The sequence below is a fragment of the Pleurodeles waltl genome, chromosome 1_1 (genome assembly GCF_031143425.1).
Source record: "Pleurodeles waltl isolate 20211129_DDA chromosome 1_1, aPleWal1.hap1.20221129, whole genome shotgun sequence".
Lineage (NCBI taxonomy): Eukaryota > Metazoa > Chordata > Amphibia > Caudata > Salamandridae > Pleurodeles > Pleurodeles waltl.
The window spans coordinates 230048081-230066831 of record NC_090436.1 but is presented as its reverse complement, the minus strand read 5'-3'; the positions used below and the strand labels follow the sequence as shown (position 1 = coordinate 230066831).

The following is an 18751-nucleotide window of genomic DNA, read 5'->3' as shown; positions in this document are numbered from 1 at the left end:
ATCACTAAGAGTTCAGAGAAGGCACACCAAAAAAGTGTTTTTTCCTTTTAAGGTTCAAGCTTGAACAACCACCTGCTGAAAATAGGGTTACCTATACGGCGGTGGTGGAAATCCTCAGTACCACAGACGTCTCCGTATACGGAACTGAGGGGTCATTATATAAAATGAGACTGAGATATGCCGGTGGACCTGAAAATTACAGCCTGACCAAACGTTGGCGGCGCCATGTCGCGTAGGCTTTCATTATTCTAATGAGACTACTGGATTTTGAGCGGCAAGATCGTTCACAGTGTGGGGGACTAAGTCTAACCCACGGTGGATGACACTTGTCACTCTAAATCTGGGTTTTGCTCCGGCTAACTAGCCGTGCCTCATCTCTCCCTAATGGTCGAGACAATTGGGCAGCCGAGCGCATGACATCTTAGTATACTTCTCAGGAAAGTCGTGGTCACTCAGGTCACAACCGGTTCTCTCATACGCAGTACGGTCTCAAATATAAATGAAAAAGGCAGTTTAAGTTTTAAAGATTGGTTTAATAAAACAACTGCATTTTGGATAGCAAAGCGTGAGCTGCAATAATCAGAACTACAACACAGTAAGATTGAAATAGTGACGATGAGAGTGAAGCACAAGAATAAGGCTATCATAGTGCTGCTAGGTTATGTTCTCTCTAAGTTATATTTCGAGCACAGCATGTTAAGCTCTAAGCCTGCCTTTCAGGTTCCCCCGGGAGGACATCAACTCTCATACCTGAGCAAAGGCTTGTAATCTGCATCAGCATCTGCAACAGGGCATTCAGCATCTAGTTGTCTGTCCCTAGCTGGAATCTCCCTCTTGACGTGTAATAGGACTAGGAAGTGTTTTTATAACTAACACGCAGATGTTCTAAGAAAATGTCCCTATGTAAGGATGTGTATTTTCTTTGAATACTGGAGACTAAACTTCTACCACGTTTACCGGCAATGTACCAGACTGTAGCCTTGACTAAAGCACAGGGCGATCAAGAATGCATTATTTGAGAACACAGTGCTGAACTAAGCTAAACAGTGTGATAGAAGAAATTAAAACAAGACCGTAAAACTGGTTATTGTAAAATAACAGTGCGAAGCTGAATAAAATACATCTAGGGCAAAGTGCACAGCGGCCTAGCATGTTAAACTAACGTGCATGAGACTATATTTAAAATGGCTACACTACGGTACGTACAGATGTACTGCACTAAAGGAGGTGAAGTAGATGATGCAGATTTGGAGACGGCACCATACATGGCCTGTATTCAAAATTGCAGGCGCCTGACCTACTGAATTGGACAGGTGGAAGTGACCCAAGTCTGCCGGCGAAAGTCGTCATGGCAGTAGGCGGTCACAACTGTGGTGTAACTTGCCATTGGAAGACATTGCTGCCTTTGGCGGCATAGGGCCAATGGCAGCTGTGGCGGTCGTGTACGTGGCAGCTGTGACCGCGATCTTCTGCAGTTTTTCTTACTTGACTCGTGACACTGCTGCCAGCAAAACCTCCACCACCTGAGCTACTGTGTACTGCCTCTGGAAGTTACCATGCCACATCCTGCAGGTGTTAGGGTCCCAGCCTTCACCCAAGAAGAGCTTGACAAGCTTGTGGAGGAGGTCCTCTCCCTGTATGGACACCTATATGGAGCACCAGAGGAGAAGGTGAGTCCAATGTCATAGCAATGTGTGATAGGTGTTGTGTCAGCCAACTGAGCACCTATTGTTGAAAGTGATGGGAGGACCTGAGACGCTGGGCCTGGAAGACCTCTGAGGCCCAGTGGTGGATGTCCTCCCAATGAGGGAGGGGTGCCCGTCGGACCCGAACCCGCCCTAATGGCCTTCATTTTGGCTGTGGCCTACGCACATCAGCCACAAGTGGGTAAGTACTGACTGAATCCATGTACTCTAGTTTGGTGTATGCTGTCTCAGTATAGCAGCAGTAACAATGTAGTAGATGATATAGGTATGTTGACTAATGGAAATACATAGTAGTCCATTTGCCATTTAAAACATGTTTGATCTTGCTTTTGGGTTCTGCATGATAACATGTTGATCATATGTGTCAAGCGATATGTATGACTGTATGTGGAGATACACGTGTGACTGAGCCAAATGTGTTACTCTTCCCGGCGATATATGTCAGTAAGGTGCATTATCATCCTTTCCATCTAGTTTTACCAAGTCCAATAATGCTATTACTGTTTCATGTACCTTTGTGGTGTTATACCACTCCCAATACAATTGATCATCTCTATGTGCAACATTGGCCCTGAACAACAAGTTACAGGATCAAGTTATCCAGTGTCCAGAAACAGTTGCATGTCTCATATGAGGCAGGCATCCCATTCAGTCAATTGATATGGCCAATGTGTCCATATGCGATTTCAGGAGGTTTTCCCATAGTCAACTCAACATCATACAATGGTGTATGTGGAGTTTGTCATGGATGGACATCCAACAATAGGGGACTCAAGTTGTGTTTTAGCCTTTACATTTCTTGCCATTACAACGACGTGGACTTATAAATTGTGTCCCAAGTTCTTTGTTGTAGACGAGGTAAGTGGCTAGACAGTATTACCCTTGTACAATGTGCTTTGCCCATGCTAGATATGCAAATGCCACACCTATAAAAGTGCTACATATGGGATTACCTGCCCACATCATGTCTCAAAGATACTTGGTGGCTGATACTGCATAGTGGGCTAACCATTGCTACACTTATTTGAGCTGATGTGCCCTGTTTGGACAGGTTTTGGTCTTTGCTCACCTGTATCCTCTGTTGTGCCACGCATATTAGTTTAGCTGTACTTCCGTGTCACTATCACGTGTTGTTGTAGTAGGATATGTAGTCCGTTACATAGCAGTTGTGTTTGTTTCAATTGTGTGAATTTTAGTAGGGTAAGTATCGTCAGTACCTTTCTCGTGGGTAGCACGTCAGGTCTGCTGTAAGTGAAGTATGTGTACACATTTTATGTCTGATTCAGCATGTCAGGTGAAATGTTATGAGCCCGCATAAGATTTTGTGGAATCTCCATGATTGTTTGTTGTAACTATGTTCTCTGTGACTGTCTGTGGATGTATCATGGGTGCTAGGTATCCCACGGTCCTAGTACATGGAGTCATGGTGTATTTGGCAATGTCTGAATAGTGACTGCAGTAAATCCTGTCAGATTTGGTACATGTATTGACAGTGCTGTTCTCCGACCCAGACATGGGTCCCTTGCTCACTGTGCATTGGATTCAAGCTAGCCTGGTTGATGAAGGGTAATACCCTGAAACCGGTCCCATGATGCTTGTTTCCGGTCCAGGGAGGACCTAGCCTGGCAGTTCGGGCTGGACTGTTCCCATGAAGAACAGGGTCAAGACTGATTTGCATATGGCTGGGTCCAAACTGTGGTGCCATGGCGAGCAAAAGAACAATAGATTAAACCCAGATCTGTGACTGTGGGTGAGTGTTTGCATTGTTCAGCACTCCGTCCATCATCCTTTTGTGTTGCTAAAGTTGCCCTAAGTGGCAGGGGTATGCCCAGACGTGGGTCCCTTGCTTGCTGCGCCACTGGATTCAAGCTAGCCTGGCTGATGAAGGGTGATACCCTGAAACCGATCCCAGGATGCTTGTTTACGGTCCAGGGAGGACCTGGCCTGGCAGTTCGGGCTGGACAGTTCCGATGGGGAACAGGGTCAAGACTGATTTGCATATGGCTAGGTCCAAACTGGGGTGACATGGCGAGCTAAATAACAATGGATTAAACCCAGATCTGTGACTGGGGGTGAGTGTTTGAAAAGTTTTCAACACTCCGTCCATCATTTTATTTTGTTTTGTGATGTTGCTTTATGATTTCAGTGGCCAATTGACAAATGGGGGTAGTTAGAATTATTATATTTGGACATGATGTGGAATCAGAGTTTTAAATTTTGACTTACCTGCCAGGAGATGTATACTTATAGTTGTACATGTTGTAATGTTTGTATATGAAGGATGTGATGTCTCTCTCCCTCCCTCCCTCAGCATTGGTCGGTAAAGGAGATGGGGCACAGGCGAGTGGGGATGCTGCAGGCCACGGAACCCAGAGTGCTGAGACCACAGACAGTGAGGGACCCAGTAGGCCACAGCTGAGGGTAGTGCCACAGGGAAGACCAGATCAACATCATCCTCTGAATCCTCCTTCGGTGGTGGACCTTTCTGCGACCACCCCAGCAACATCTCTGTCCGCCACTTCCCTTTCAACCACCGCCTTACCTGTAGTTTCCTATCCAGTTGTCCATGCCCCCTCACCCAAGAGGGTGGCCGTTTCCTTTGCCCTGTCAGTCCTGCTGCCCTCAGTGAGGAGGCTATTGACCTCCCGAGGTTGATCTCTGTGGGTCAGTTGACCATTGTGAATGCCACTTGGGGACTTGTAACTCAAGTGCAACAGAGTAATGCGTTCCTGGAGGGCATTCACGGTGCACTGGCTGGCCTACAGAGATCCTTTCAGGCTCTGGCCTCCACACTTACGGCAGCCAGTCACCCTTTGTCTTCCGCCCCCCCCTCCACCTTCCTCTTCCCTATACCACACCCCTCTTCTCTGACCCAGCCAAAGCACACAGACAAACAGACAAGGATGCGTCCACCTCACGATCCGAGGGTAGCGCTGACAAACACAAGCACCACAGGACACACACCAGCATGCACACAACAACATCCACTTGCAGACACTTTAACAGTCAATGCCTGCCCTGATACCCTCCCCACCACCTCCAGCATCACAAACACAACACCAGACACACCTGCAGACACCACACCAACACCCAGTGATCCAGCCACTTCACCTATCTTACCCACAGACATCACAAGAGCAGACCCTCAAACATCCATCCCAGTCACCACATCCGCAGACACCACAACCACAGACATGCCTACATGCAGCACATCCACCATACCTGCAGTCACCACCCCAACAGTCACCCATCCACCACAGCATCTCCCAGCACCTCCACCCCTTCTCCCCCTAAGACACATAAACGCTCACACTCACCCAAGAGACACCCACCACTCACAAGCATACCTTGCACACACATGCACCCAAGACATCCACAACTGCACCTCTTACAACCACTCCCTCCACACGCAAACCCTTTTGCCCTTTTGCCATGACTGTCTCCGTTTGCCAAAGAAAGCTTTCCTCTCTGAGTTTTCCCCCTTTCCTACTCCTCTCCCACCCCGTGATACCCCTCAACGTTCTGTGTCCCTCCCAAGTCCGGCCCTTCCTCTTCTAAGACCTCCCATACCCCCTCTGCCAGTACCCATTCCCCTGCCCACACCAAGAAGCCCTCCCAAGAGTACGCAGGTCTCTACAAAGCCTCGACCCAAGCCCCCACCCCTAAACCTAAACCCAAAGGTCCCCCTCCCAATCCTAAGCCCAACCGCTCCCTCAACCTGCCCCCCAATACCCCTGAGGTGCCTGCCTGCACCCTTGATGCCGTTAACTGTGAAGGTTACATGATAGTCAAGAGACAAGTTGGGGGCACTAACGTGCTTTGTGTGCATGTTGCACACACAATGGTTGAACTAGTCTCTGGCCTTGGACATAGATATTGTTTAATTAATAATATATATTAAGGACCAACTTGTTGTTGGTTTATACCACGTATCTTTGTCCTGCATTTGTATTGGCTGACAATGTTTGTGTGTTTGCATTTGTTTGTCAGTGGTGGTTATGCTACCTATTAAATGTGGGCAGCATGTGTGGTTGTGTGCATTGCATTTGTCCACTAGTGATGGGTATTGTAGGAAGTTGGCTATGTATATACTATCTCAAAATGAGAGATAGTGTGCACAGACTCCAAGGGTTCCCCTTAGAGGTTGATAGTGGCAAAATTAGATAATACTAGTGCTCTATTTTGTGGTAGTGTGGTCGAGCAGTAGGCTTATCGAGGGTAGTGTTAAGCATTTGTTGTACACACACAGGCAGTAAATGAGGAACACACACTCAATGTCTCAACTCCAGGCCAATAGATTTTTATATAGAAAAGTATCTTTTCTTACTTTATTTTAGAACCACAAGATTCAAGATTTGAGGTAAGTACATTAAATGCAAGGTACTTCACACAGGTAAGTATAGAACTTTGATTTAAAACAGTAGTACACACAGTTGTGGTTAAAATGGCAATAAGCTATTTTAAAAGTGGACACAGTGCAAAAATCAACAGTTCCTGGTCGAGGTAAGTTTGGTTAGGTTTCTCATGTAAGTAAAGCACTTACACAGTCAGTCTCCTGGGCACAGGCAGCCCACCGTTGGGGGTTCAAGGCAACCCAAAAGTCACTGCACCAGCTACACTGGGCCGGTCAGGTGCAGAGGTCAAAGGAGTGCCCAAAACACATAGGTGCCTATGAAGTACTGGGGTGCTCCGGTTACAGTCTGCTAGCAGGTAAGTACCTGCGTCCTCGGGGAGCAGACCAGAGGGGTTTTGCATAGCACTAGGGTGGACACACACAAGCACACAAAACACACCCTCAGCGGCACAGGGGCGGCCGGGTGCAGTACGCAAAGTAGGCGTCGGGTTTGCTATTGAAAGCAATGGAGGGACCCGGGGATTACTCTGGCGATGCAGGAACGGCACATGGGGGCTTCTCGGGCCAGCCACCGACTGGGCTAGGTTCAAGGCTACCTGCTTGTCTCTCCTGCACTGGTAGGTGGTTCCTCTCGGTCCTGGAGGTCTGCTAGTGCAGTGCTTATTCCAGGCATCGGGTTCCTTTGTTACCAGGCAGTTGCGGTCAGAGGGAGCCTCTGGATTCTCTATGCATGCATCGTCGTGAGGGTGCAGGGGGGTCAACTCAGGGTGTCCACCTCGTTGGAGTCACCTGGGAGTCCTCTCTGCGGTGTATGTTGTCCTGGACTCGAGCCGGGGGCATCGGGTGCAGAGTGTGAAGACTCTAGCTTCTGGCGGGAATAGAGAATCTCTTTAAAGTTGCTTCTTTGTTGCAAGTTTGTTGCAGCAAGTGCCACTGTTCTTGGGACTTTCTTGGTCCTTTGGGTGCAGGCCAGTCCTCTGAGTCCTCAGAGGTTGCAGGTCCTGCTGGATGCATCGCTGTGCAGGTTCTTTGAGACTGGAGACAGGCCGGTAGGGCTGGGACGAAGTCAGTTGTCGTCTCCGTCGTCTCTGCGGGGCTTTCAAGTCAGCAGTCCTTCTTGTTGTAGGTTGCAGGAATCTGATTTCCTGGGTTCAGGGTCACCCCTAAATACTAATTTTAGGGGTGTGTTTAGGTCCGGGGGGAATAACCAATGGCTACTGTCCTTGAGGGTGGCTACACCCTCCTTGTTCCTCTCCCTGAGGGGAGGGGGGCACATCCCTATTCCTATTGGGGGAATCCTCTAAAACCAAGATGGAGGATTTCTAAAGGCAGGGGTCACCTCAGCTCAGGACACCTTAGGGGCTGGTAGGTGACCCCTCCTTGTTTTTCTCATTATCTCCTCCGGACTTGCAGTCAAAAGTGGGGGCTGTGTCCGAGGGGTGGGCATCTCCACTAGCTGGGATTCCCTGAGCTGCTGTAACAGGCACGATCCTTTGAGGCTCACTGCCAGGTGTTCTAGTGAGAAGCACCTCCACCCAGTGCAGGCTTTGTTACTGGCCACAGAGTGACAAAGGCACTCACCCCATGTGGCCAGAAACTCGTCTGGTTGTGGCAGGCTGGCAGAAACTGGTCGGCCTAACACTAGGAGTCGGACTGGTATTTAGGGGGCATCTCTAAGATGCCTTCTGTGTGTATTTTTCAATAAATCCCACACTGGTATCAGTGTGGATTTATTGTGCTGAGAAGTTTGATACCAAACTTCCCAGGTTTCAGTGTAGCCATTATGGAACTGTGGAGTTCGTAATTGACAATATACTCTTTATGGCTACCCTGCACTTACAATGTCTAAGGTTTGGCTTCGACACTGTAGGGGCATAGTGCTCATGCAACTATGTCCTCACCTGTGGTATAGTGCACCCTGCCCTAGGGCTGTAAGGCCTGCTAGGGGGATGGTTTACCTGTGCCACAGGCAGTGGGATGTGGGAATGGCACCCACAAGCTGTGAGACAGTGTGCATGTGCTGAGTGAGGGGTTCCCTGGCCACAGGGCCCTTGGTACCAGGGGCACCATTTACAAGGGACGTATCTGTGTGCCAGGGCTGTGCCAATTGTGGGAACAAAGGTACAGTTTAGGGAAAGAACACTGGTGCTGGAGCCTGGTTAGCAGGGTCCCAGCACACTTTCCGTCATAACTGGCATCAACAAAAGGCAAAAAGTTAGGGGGTAACCATGCCAAGGTAGACATTTCCCTACAGGTGTGTTGTGTGATGGCTATGTGTATGCTGTGGACATGTTGTAGTGCTGGTATTGTGTGGTGTTTGTATTGACATGTGTTAGCTGCAGTGTTGTGTGTCTTTGTGTACTTGGAGTGTGTGTGTGCGTGAGTGTGTGTGGAGAATGGTATGTTAGGTACGTTGTGTAATGTGTTTGTGGGGTATGTCGTGTGCTGCTTTTTTTTGGGGGGGATATTTGGTTGTCTGTGTTTGTTTCCTCATGGTGGTACTGGGTGTTGTATGTATGATTTGTCAAGGGGTATTATCTGTCCTTGACATTGTTTTGATGAGGTAGTTATTGTGGTGTAGTTGTCGTTTAGTGGTGTTGTGTGTGGTTGTGCCGGTGCTGTGTATCTGGGAGTTGTTGTGTTTTTTAGCTGTGTTTGTGTATGTGATGGCCATAGGGGGTGTGCATATTGGGGTGTGTGCACGTGGCGGTGTGTGAATGTGCGTGTCGGTATGGGATTACGTGTCAATGTCACCGTCGCCACCCTTCCTGATTGTTATGTTGTGTGTGCGTAGGTACCTTGACATTTTACAACAATGACAGGTAAGTGCGTGTCCTTGATGTTACTGTCTTCCTCGCTGGTTCTTAAGTCGTTGGGCGAGCAGGAGCAGCGGGAGGATTTGTAGTTCAGGTCCCATGGCGGTTTCGGACCAGTATGGCTTCCTGAAGGTGAGTGTCTCCTTTTATACAGTTGGTTTCTGCCTGGGTTTCCGTGGTGGTGCAACGGCGGCGAAACCTTGGCGGTGTGCAACCTCGTAATCTGTCCAGGGAAAACATGGTGTCCCCTGGCCTGCAAGTGGTTACCGTCGTCCCTGGCGGCATGACTGCAGTGGTGGTGCCGGCAGTGGTTTGGCTGTATTCTGTTGGAAGTACCGCCATGGTCATAGTTGGTGGTCTTCTCCGGCTTGCTGGCGGTTCAACTGCCACTTCCAAAGTGGCGGTCCTGCTACCGCCAAACTCGTAATGACCCCCAATGTCACTGTAGAAACATCTGCAGAACTCTGGGCATCACTATAATTACACACTATCTCAAGACTTTGAACATGAGTATCTTCACACACTATCTTTCTTTGACTTGATCCATATAATAACACATTGTATGTATGTATTGTATGTATGTATTGCGTATTTATAAAGCGCATTCCAACCCGTGGGCATCGAATCGCTGACTGAGGTGGGGCAGAATCCATGTACCAAGGGACTCCCCAGTTATTGCGGGAAGAGCCACGTTTTAACCAATCTCCTAAATCTTAAATGATTATGTTCTTGCCTAAAATTCAACGGGAGTGAATTCCAGATCTTGGCGGCCGCAATGGTAAACGCTTTATCTCCCCATTTCGCCTTCTTAGTACGGAAGGTTTGAATTCGATAGTCAGAAGCAGATCGCAGCGGCCTATTAGGCCTATAGAATTGTAGCTTGGAGGTCAAAGCGTTGGGCCCAATCCCATGGACAGCTTTATGAGTGATGCAGAGTGCCTTGAAAGAAAGCCGCTGGGCTACCGGAAGCCAATGAAGGCTTCTGAGGGAGCTCTTAGCAGAGGCCCCACGAGGTAACTTCAATACAAGCCTAGCCGCGGTGTTCTGCATCACCTGTAGCTTGTTGAGGGATGCTTTATCCAGGTTAAGCAGCAGCGCATTTCCATAGTCCAGTCGAGAAATGACTAGAGCCAGAGTAGCGGCAATTTTACAGGAGGGTGGAATAAAAGGGAAAACTTTCTTTAATTTCTTCAGCATCCACATACAGGACTTAACTATCAGATTAACCTGCGGTTTAAATGATAGTTGGTCATCAAACAGTAACCCTAAGTTTTTCGAGGTGGATCCTGGCTCCGGGAGGGTGCCGCATTCTTTCGGCCACCACATGGAGGACCAGAGATCCCTTTTCACCCCGAAACACAGGATTTCCGTTTTTTCACAATTGAGTTTTAGCCAATTGGCTCTCATCCAATTGTTTACTGCTATCATACAAGCATTAAAGCGGATAGCCACTTTCTCCAAATCATTATCGATAGGGATGATGATCTGAGTGTCATCAGCATACAAGGTGGGAATGAAGCCGAAAGTACGAATTAATTCTGCCAGCGGTGCCACGTACACATTAAACAGCGTAGGGCTGAGTGACGAGCCCTGAGGGACCCCACACGGCAGCAGATAAGCTGGGGATCTGAAATCACCACTACTAACCGTAGCCCACCTGTCGGACAGAAAGGATTCAATCAGTTTGAGAGCTTGATCTCTTACACCAGCCTGGTGCAGACGATCTAATAGAATATGAGGGGCAATCGTATCAAATGCTGCAGACAAATCTAGCAAAACCAAAAAGACCCCTTGGCCCTCATCAACCAATCTGCGAATGGTGTCGGAAGATGCAATGAGAGCCGATTCCGTGCTATGCAATTTCCGAAAACCATGTTGCGCACTGTCTAAGCCCTTAGTGGCTGACAGGAAATCAACTAATCCTTTATTGAGATGTTTTTCTAACATTTTAGCCGCAAAGGGAAGAAGGGCTATAGGGCGTAGATTAGTCAAATCGTCAGGTTTGCCAGTTTCCTTCTTTTTTAAAGGAAGGATCGTAGTTTCTTTCCATGCCTTGGGGTACACACCTGTTATAAGAACTTCCTGAAAAATAAGGGTCAACATAGGTACCACTAAGTCGGGTACAAGTCGCAGGATAGCAGGAGGACAAGGATCCGTAGGGGAGCCAGATTTGCATTCAAGTAAAAGCTTGTGCATGTCCTCTTTAGATGGCAATTTAAACCTAGATAATAAATGAGGCTCATCCAGCGACCCATGGGGTGTCAATCCCTGGCATGGGGGCACAATTGACCGTAAAGATAGGTTAACATATTCATCGTCTGACTCAAAACTAGAGTAGATGTTATGAATTTTACGTTCGAAAAAATTGGCCACTTTGTTGCAAAAGTCTTGGGAATTTTCACCTTTAGAAGTATCTAGGGGGGTGGTGAGGGCAGTGATAGTTTTAAATAGTTCCTTAGAGGAATTGGCCGCCTCGCTAATTTTAAGTGTGAAATAATCCGATTTAGCTGTCAAAAAAGCTTCTTTGTAAATTTTTAGAGCTGATTTAAGTTTCGCTCTCTCCTCATCCCGAGGGTTAAGTTTCCAGCAGCGCTCTTTCTGCCGGTATTTTCTTTGTAATATTTTAAGCTCTTTAGAGAACCAAGGTTGATTAAGTTTTTTTGTAGCGCGAGGAGCCACAGCCCTCGCCGGAGCTAGCGAGTCCATTGCCTGAATGATGCCCTGATTAAATCTAGCAAGAGGGGGTAGAGTGGATACCTTAGGGTCATTCCAATTGTGCCTTAATGCGATTGCTAAAGATTCTGATTTAATATTTTTCCATGGTCTCAACCATTTGTTCTGGGGAGTAGATATCGACGGCTGCTGCCTGACCAAAAATTTAAATGTCAGGAGAAAGTGATCCGTCCATTCTAATGGGGATGTTAGGAGATTAATTTCAACCTCGGAGTGGGCAAAAATTACATCTAGGGTATGGCCGGCTCTATGAGTGGCCATCCCATTCTTAGGGACCCAATCCAGGACCGCCATCCAATTAAGGAATTCCACCACCCGCGGATCCGTCATATTATCAAAATGAATATTAAAGTCCCCTAAAATGATGGCAGTAGAGGCCATCATTAACGGTTCCAATAAGGAAGTCCAATTTGAAAGAAACTTGGAAGTGGGGCCGGGGGGACGATAGATTAACAAGCCTTCAAAAATAAGGGATTTACCTAAAGAAAGTTTAAATGCCATAATTTCACAGACCTCCGGCATATGACTAGCATTATTCCAGGTACAAGTGAGCTCAGATCTACAAATTATAGCCAAGCCACCTCCTCTGCCTGTATTCCTATCCACTCTATAGAAGGAAAAGCCCATGGGGGCCGCCGCAATAAAATCGGGATCAGAGTCTGGCCTTGCCCAGGTTTCTGTCAGGAAAAGGCAGTCAATATTCAGGGAGGAAATTAGTTCATTAATTTCAATTTCAAATTTGTGTTTGGGGAGGGATCTAACATTAATAAGGGCAAAAGTGCCCGTCGATTTAAAGTTACTAGTACATTTGCCTGAGGCGTGTACTATGTTGTTGCCTCCTCCTCCCCACACTCCCTGAGTAGTCTGCCTTCCCGCCACAGAAGAAGTTAATGTACTCCAATTACACTGTGCGCATTTCCAGGTATGAGCAGCATCCATAGTGAGTGTGTTCATCTCTGGGCACTTGAACTAGTCACTCACAACCATTGTTTGGACTTAATCATTATCTTTACGCACTATGTGGGAACTCCCAAGTCTTCTTAACACCCTGTTACTCTGGGAGTTGAACATGATTATCTTCACACACTATCTGTGTGATGACCTGAATATCATCCTTACGCACTGGCACTCTGGGCACTTAAACTTAAATTATTCTTACACTTGACTCTTACACATTCTTAGACTTGAATATACATTTCTTCACTCGCTATCACTTTATGTACTTGACCATGGTAATTTGCATAAAGTATCTTGATAGAAACTTGAACACCACTATAATCACACACTGCATGTAGGCTTGAAAATGCCTCTAATGGCACAGTATCTTTTCACTCTGTAGCGGCCTTTACAAACCATTTTTGTAGAGACGTGAAAGCGATTGCCTTCACACACCCTCTCTGTGAAGTCTTGAGCATTCTGTGAAGTCTTGAGCATTCCTATAATCACACACTATCTCTGTGGGAACTTGAACATCGTTATCTTCACTTGCAATCTTTATAAGTCTTGGATATCCGTATAATCACACACTCTGTGCTGACTTGAAAATGCTTATAATCACAAAATATCCCTGGTTTGAAATTCTACATAATATCATTCATACACTGTCTGGGGACATGAACTTTACACACTGTCACTATAGAGACTTGAAAATGATTATTTTTGCGGAAACTTGAACATGTCAGTAACCACAATCTTTGTAGGGACTTGGCAATCACAATAACTACGCACTATCTCTTTAAGGACTTGAACGTCCCAATAATCACACACTATCTATGAAGATTCCAATAACTATCTTTCTGGGAAATTCAACAAATTACTTTCACACACCCTTCGGTGTGGACATGAATATTCCTATAATCATACACTATCTCTGTAGAGACTTGAACATCTTTAACCTTCACATGCAATCTTTGTAAGACTCAAACATCCCTATAACCACACACTAGGTGCAGGCTTCAACATGCCTCTGATCACACACTATCCCTGTTTAAATGTACACATAATTACACCCACAAACTATCTATGTGGGACCTGAAGGTTTCCTTTAAACACTCACTGTAGGGACTTGAACACAATTATCTTCTCACACTATTATGGTGGCAACTTGAAAATCACAGTAACCACACACTGTCTCTGTGGAGACATGAACATAACAGTAAGCACATACTGTCTTTAAGGGGATTAGAACATCCCAGTAACAACACATTCTATCTAGGAGGACTTAAACATCGCTATAATTACACACTAATATTGCTAGAACTTCAGCAAGATTACATTCCTTCACCATTTCCGTGTGGACCTGAACATTCCTAAAATCATATGCTATCTTTGTGGGGGCCTGAACAACATTGTCTTCACTTGCTACTTCTGTGGGGGACTTTCATCATGGTTCTGAAAAGACTATGAGCCTTACATGATCACATACTACCTCTGTGGGTATTATCACACAACATATTTAGGCAAATATTAAACTTCTTTTCCGTTCCTAGGGGTATGTGGTCTAATAACTACTTTGACATTAATTAACCAGTTTAATCACAATGAGTTCTATTTAGCCACTTTGAGTGATTCCGCAATTTAATTTCCCCATGTTGTAGACCCTAAGACTTTGAGCACCAAGCAAGGGTTGTTTTCCCTTTTGTAATCCTGATATAGGATATTTTCTGACATCTATTGTGTAACTCTTGGAGATGTGCAATCATTCAGTAAAGAATAGATTATGATGTTTTAATGTATATTGCTGGAAAAAATAAACATTTATCCATATACCTGTCAACGCAAAAATGATTTAAATAAAAACTATTATTGGGTGTTTATGTGTTCAAATAATGAATTTGTTAGGAAATGGTTAATGTAGAAAATTAATGTGCACGTTTGAAATTGTGACCTCGGAAATTGTCCACCAGGATTCATGAATGTACTAATAAAATGACTAGTATACATGAAATATAGAAAAACGTATAAAAATAATGTAGTAATATGTCATATTGAGAGATATAACCTATGTTCTGCAATGATGGTAGACCTTAACTTACCTAATGTTTTGGCCTAGTTTTGACAGGCCTCATGCAGAAGCTGTACTTCTTCGCGTTTAATGGAAAATGCTGACAAACTGAACTAAACGTGAACTGCTCATTGTTTAATAACATTTGCTTAGCTGAAACCTTTACGTGAACCGATGGACAGGAGATGATGAAATTAGAATTGCAGCGACCGAGAGTGTAAAGCGCACTGAGTGTACTTTCCCAGGACTTGAACAATGAAGGCACTGACTGGAGAAGAAGATGCAAAATTTTTGATTCCTGACGAGCCAGATGATGATGAGATCGTAAAACGGACCAATCAACAACATGAGAACTGTGGAAAATTAAAATTCATAGATTTGGAATAAAAGAACTATTGGGTAGAGTCATAACTGGTGATTAATTGACAAATAGGAAATTAGGGGGTAGTCTGGTTAACTTCGATATAACAAACTGACAGAGGGGAGATTAGACAGATGCAGAGAGATGTCAAACGCCAGACACATATGCTAGATATTGTTCAGGCAATTCGAGATTCGATCATTGGGCTCATACTTTGTGAGTCTGATGTGATGCTGACCGATTGATGATGTGAGGACGAAGACTGACTCGGTTGCTGATCCATACCGAGGATAGGTAGATATGATAATGTGACTGAATATAGCTTTATGCCTTTCCTTTCTAGGTACCAACTGCACTGTCAAATTAGTTTTCTTAGCTAGATGGTTTTTCCAAATTTTTGTTTCTAAACTGTTTGCATGAAGTCCCACATGCTGATGCTAATTTGGACTAGATGATGTTTCCCCTTATATGACAACCTGACTGACCTAAGAGACATATAATTCACTGACTGTTTTGCTGAACTCTATGAACAGGGAAAACTTGTTACCTTTGATCTTTCTATTGAATCTTACTAATGCATTAGAATATGTTTTGATGCAAGTTTTGGTTAGATTATGTTTTTGGCACCTTTATAATAAACTGATCTGAAATTCATTTGATTTGAATTGCGTTGAATTAATGTTATGACTTAGTATTGTAACTAATAGGGAAATAAAAATCACTAAACCTATAACAAGTTGTGGTTATTCATGACCGGAGGGTCATGGGTTGTTGTGTTCCTCTGATTTATTGCTGATGATGACTAATGTTTATTGAGTTGTGTATTGATCATTAGAGTACCAGCCATACCCTAGCTAGGATACTCCATGCAAATCAAAAGGTGCATCAACCTATGTACGTCCCCTTGTAAGTTTACTTATTAAGGATCAGGCGCGCTAACACACCCATGACTGCATTAATTCACAAACGATAATTATGGACTATTTCTCCACAAGGATGGGGACATGCTTTCAAGACCTCACAGAGGTGGTTCTGTTGTTGTGGTTAAATAACAGCATATTTGCAAAGTTGAGTCTGGATCCACTTTTATCCCTTAACATTTTAGTTAGTTAGTCTCCTCAAGGCAGGTGTCCATTCATAATAGCTGAAATTCTGTGTGAAGGACTGGCAAAGAACTGGATCAATACAAAGGAAAAGAAAATCTAACTCCAGGCTACAATACAAAAAACTTTGCCTCAGAAGGTTAAATTAAAAAAGAAAGTTACTTCAGCTTGCAAAATATACAAAAAGCAAATGCACCTATTACCACATTTGTCTCTGGCATTGAGGAGAACTACTTTGTGTTTTTGTGAAAGAACAAAGTGCTGTTACACTGAAGTTAGTCAATATCAGAAGAGGGCTGACCCCTTGTACATGATACGTGCTAAGGTGGAGGGAATCATAATTTGTATGTCACATTAACAGATCAGTGTCTGAAGTGGGCTGACCTATGTCACGGGATGTGGTAGGTGGAATCAAAATGTAAATGCCACAGTAAAAGACCAAAAGCTGAGCCCTTCTCTCACGATGTATGCTGTGATGGCCAAAAGTTAAATGTAAGTGACACAATATGAGATTGTTGCATGACAGGGGTGACACATTGCCCTATGATTTGGTGGATGGGAGCAAAATGTGTCTATTCTAATCACATCTCAAAGGCTAAAGTGGGCTAACTCTGTGCCCCATGAAGTATGATGTGGTGGGTGAAATCAAAATTTGAATGACACAGTAACGCAGTGGCTGACTTGGGCTCACACATTGATGTGTGTTTTGAAGGGACTGAAACATAATGTCAATGTCACAATAATGTATCAAAGGCTGAACTGGGCTGGCTTCTTAGCCTACAGGTTATGCTCTGGTGGGCAGAAGCAAAATGTGAATGACACAATAATAGTTCATGGCTGATGTGGGCTGCTACATTGCTCCGTACCGTGGTAGACGGAAGGATAATGTGAATGATGCAGTAACAAATCGATGGCTGAATTGACCTGGCTGCTGAGGGATCAACCCCCTCACCCTCCTCCCCTTATAAACTTACTCCCCTCCTAGAAATGACAGTTAGTGCTTGGGGACTGCACAAAAGCCCTGGGCTTAGCTGAGCCAAAAAGAAAATAGCTTTCATGTTTTGCTTTCCCTGGGAGAGCCAATCATTCCAGAGAAAACAAAACACTAGGGTGAGTGAGAAATTGCACTCCAGGTGCGACAACCATAGTAACTGCTGCTCCCCGGTAGGCTGTGACATCCGCATGCCATATGGCACGCTGATACCATTGATGTTTGTGAGAGGGGACAGAAACTGATATGAAACGGATTCCACCTCTTCATCGGCCTCCAGTTGAAGCACTGGGCATCCCCCACAAAGCCTCCACCCCATGACGAGGCATTCATTTAAATCACACTTCTGAGGAGAGTGTTCATGAGGTGAACATCTCTTGAACCACAGTATAGCAGTCACATCTCCAAAAGTATAAAGGGGTATGTTTTGTGAGGCGCACCGTTCTATTCAAAGTTCTGCCTTTTAAACACCATCAAACCTATAAGCAAATAATTTTGTTTTCTAGTGTTTGTGGTGTGCAGGTACTACAGGAAACCTGCACTCTGAAGTATGCTGACACTGGGTGCAATATAGATACTAAATAACATAGCCACTGACAGGAAATGAAACTCATTCAGGCATGTAAAAGATTAAGTTGAACAACTGCAGGGTTGGCAATAAGATGGTTAATAAGGTGTACTAGTCCCACTTTTCCCAGTTACTGCGATCTTACCAGATATGATTCCGGTAATTGGGACAAGATATACAATTTTATGAGGTTTCGACCTGTAACTTGAAGGGTGGTCATTTTATACAAGTGCCACTTTGCTTCCAGCCTCTTTTTGTGCAGTGCTTGGCACACTCAGGATGGTACCGCTGAAGAAAGGACTTTTACTGTGACAGTTGCGGCTCAGTCTCTGGATTTTAGACAGGGGAATAGGTACATTTTTAAAAAATATATATGTATAGTTTTCTTTTCAATTCACCAATAAATGGCAGTTTACAGAAAATAAAGACAGACAAAAATATTGCAAATGCAACAGGATCTTTTATCACCACTCTGTTTAATTGAGCTCTCCCCTTTTATATCCAGCACAGTACTCATGCTGTGATTGTATGGGACAAAGAGCTTTGCTGACACAGACGTAATGTGAATTAAAAGGATTAGCCATAGCCACATTGGTTTAAAAGAAACCGCTTGATGAGTTGTTTGTAAAACCTTTCCAGTAGCATCAAAATACCCTTTTCAGTAAAATCTATGATTTTTACCTGCTCCTTTTAGTTGTCACTGTGTAATTAAGATAGTGACATTGTTTGCTTATTTAGTGTAAGTGAATTTGGGTTATTATAATACTTTTGAAAGTAATCAATTATATATTCTGGTTTTGTGTGAATTTGATGTCTCAGAAGATATGTCTTCATAACATGAAATTCAGCACAATATACTTTGAGGTTCATCTAATGAACCCTAGATTGGATTGCACTCCATTCTTATTAGTTGATTATGGGTGCTATTTTTACTTGAATTAGCAGTTATATGTCAAATATTTAGAGTCTGCACATAAGGCACAGAATAAAAAGCTTACCTTTTAAAATATCTTCTGTTTTCTTTGTAGCTTGTCTGTAATGTTGGTCACAGTGAAGAAAAGTTAGGTTTTACCTATGAAGACATCATAATATGGTAAGCTGCTGCTTCAAGTTTA

The 18751-nt window shown here is 44.5% G+C and overlaps 1 protein-coding gene across 2 annotated transcripts in view; it reads left to right on the top strand.

Moving 5' to 3' along the window:
* Positions 1-18751, top strand: part of RICTOR (RPTOR independent companion of MTOR complex 2) — a 1007050-nt gene that overhangs the window by 54053 nt on the left and 934246 nt on the right. For both annotated transcript variants that reach the window (XM_069221337.1, XM_069221336.1), the window contains exon 4: positions 18665-18729. In XM_069221337.1, the coding sequence (XP_069077438.1) occupies positions 18665-18729 (65 nt within the window). The remainder of the gene's footprint in view (positions 1-18664; positions 18730-18751) is intronic.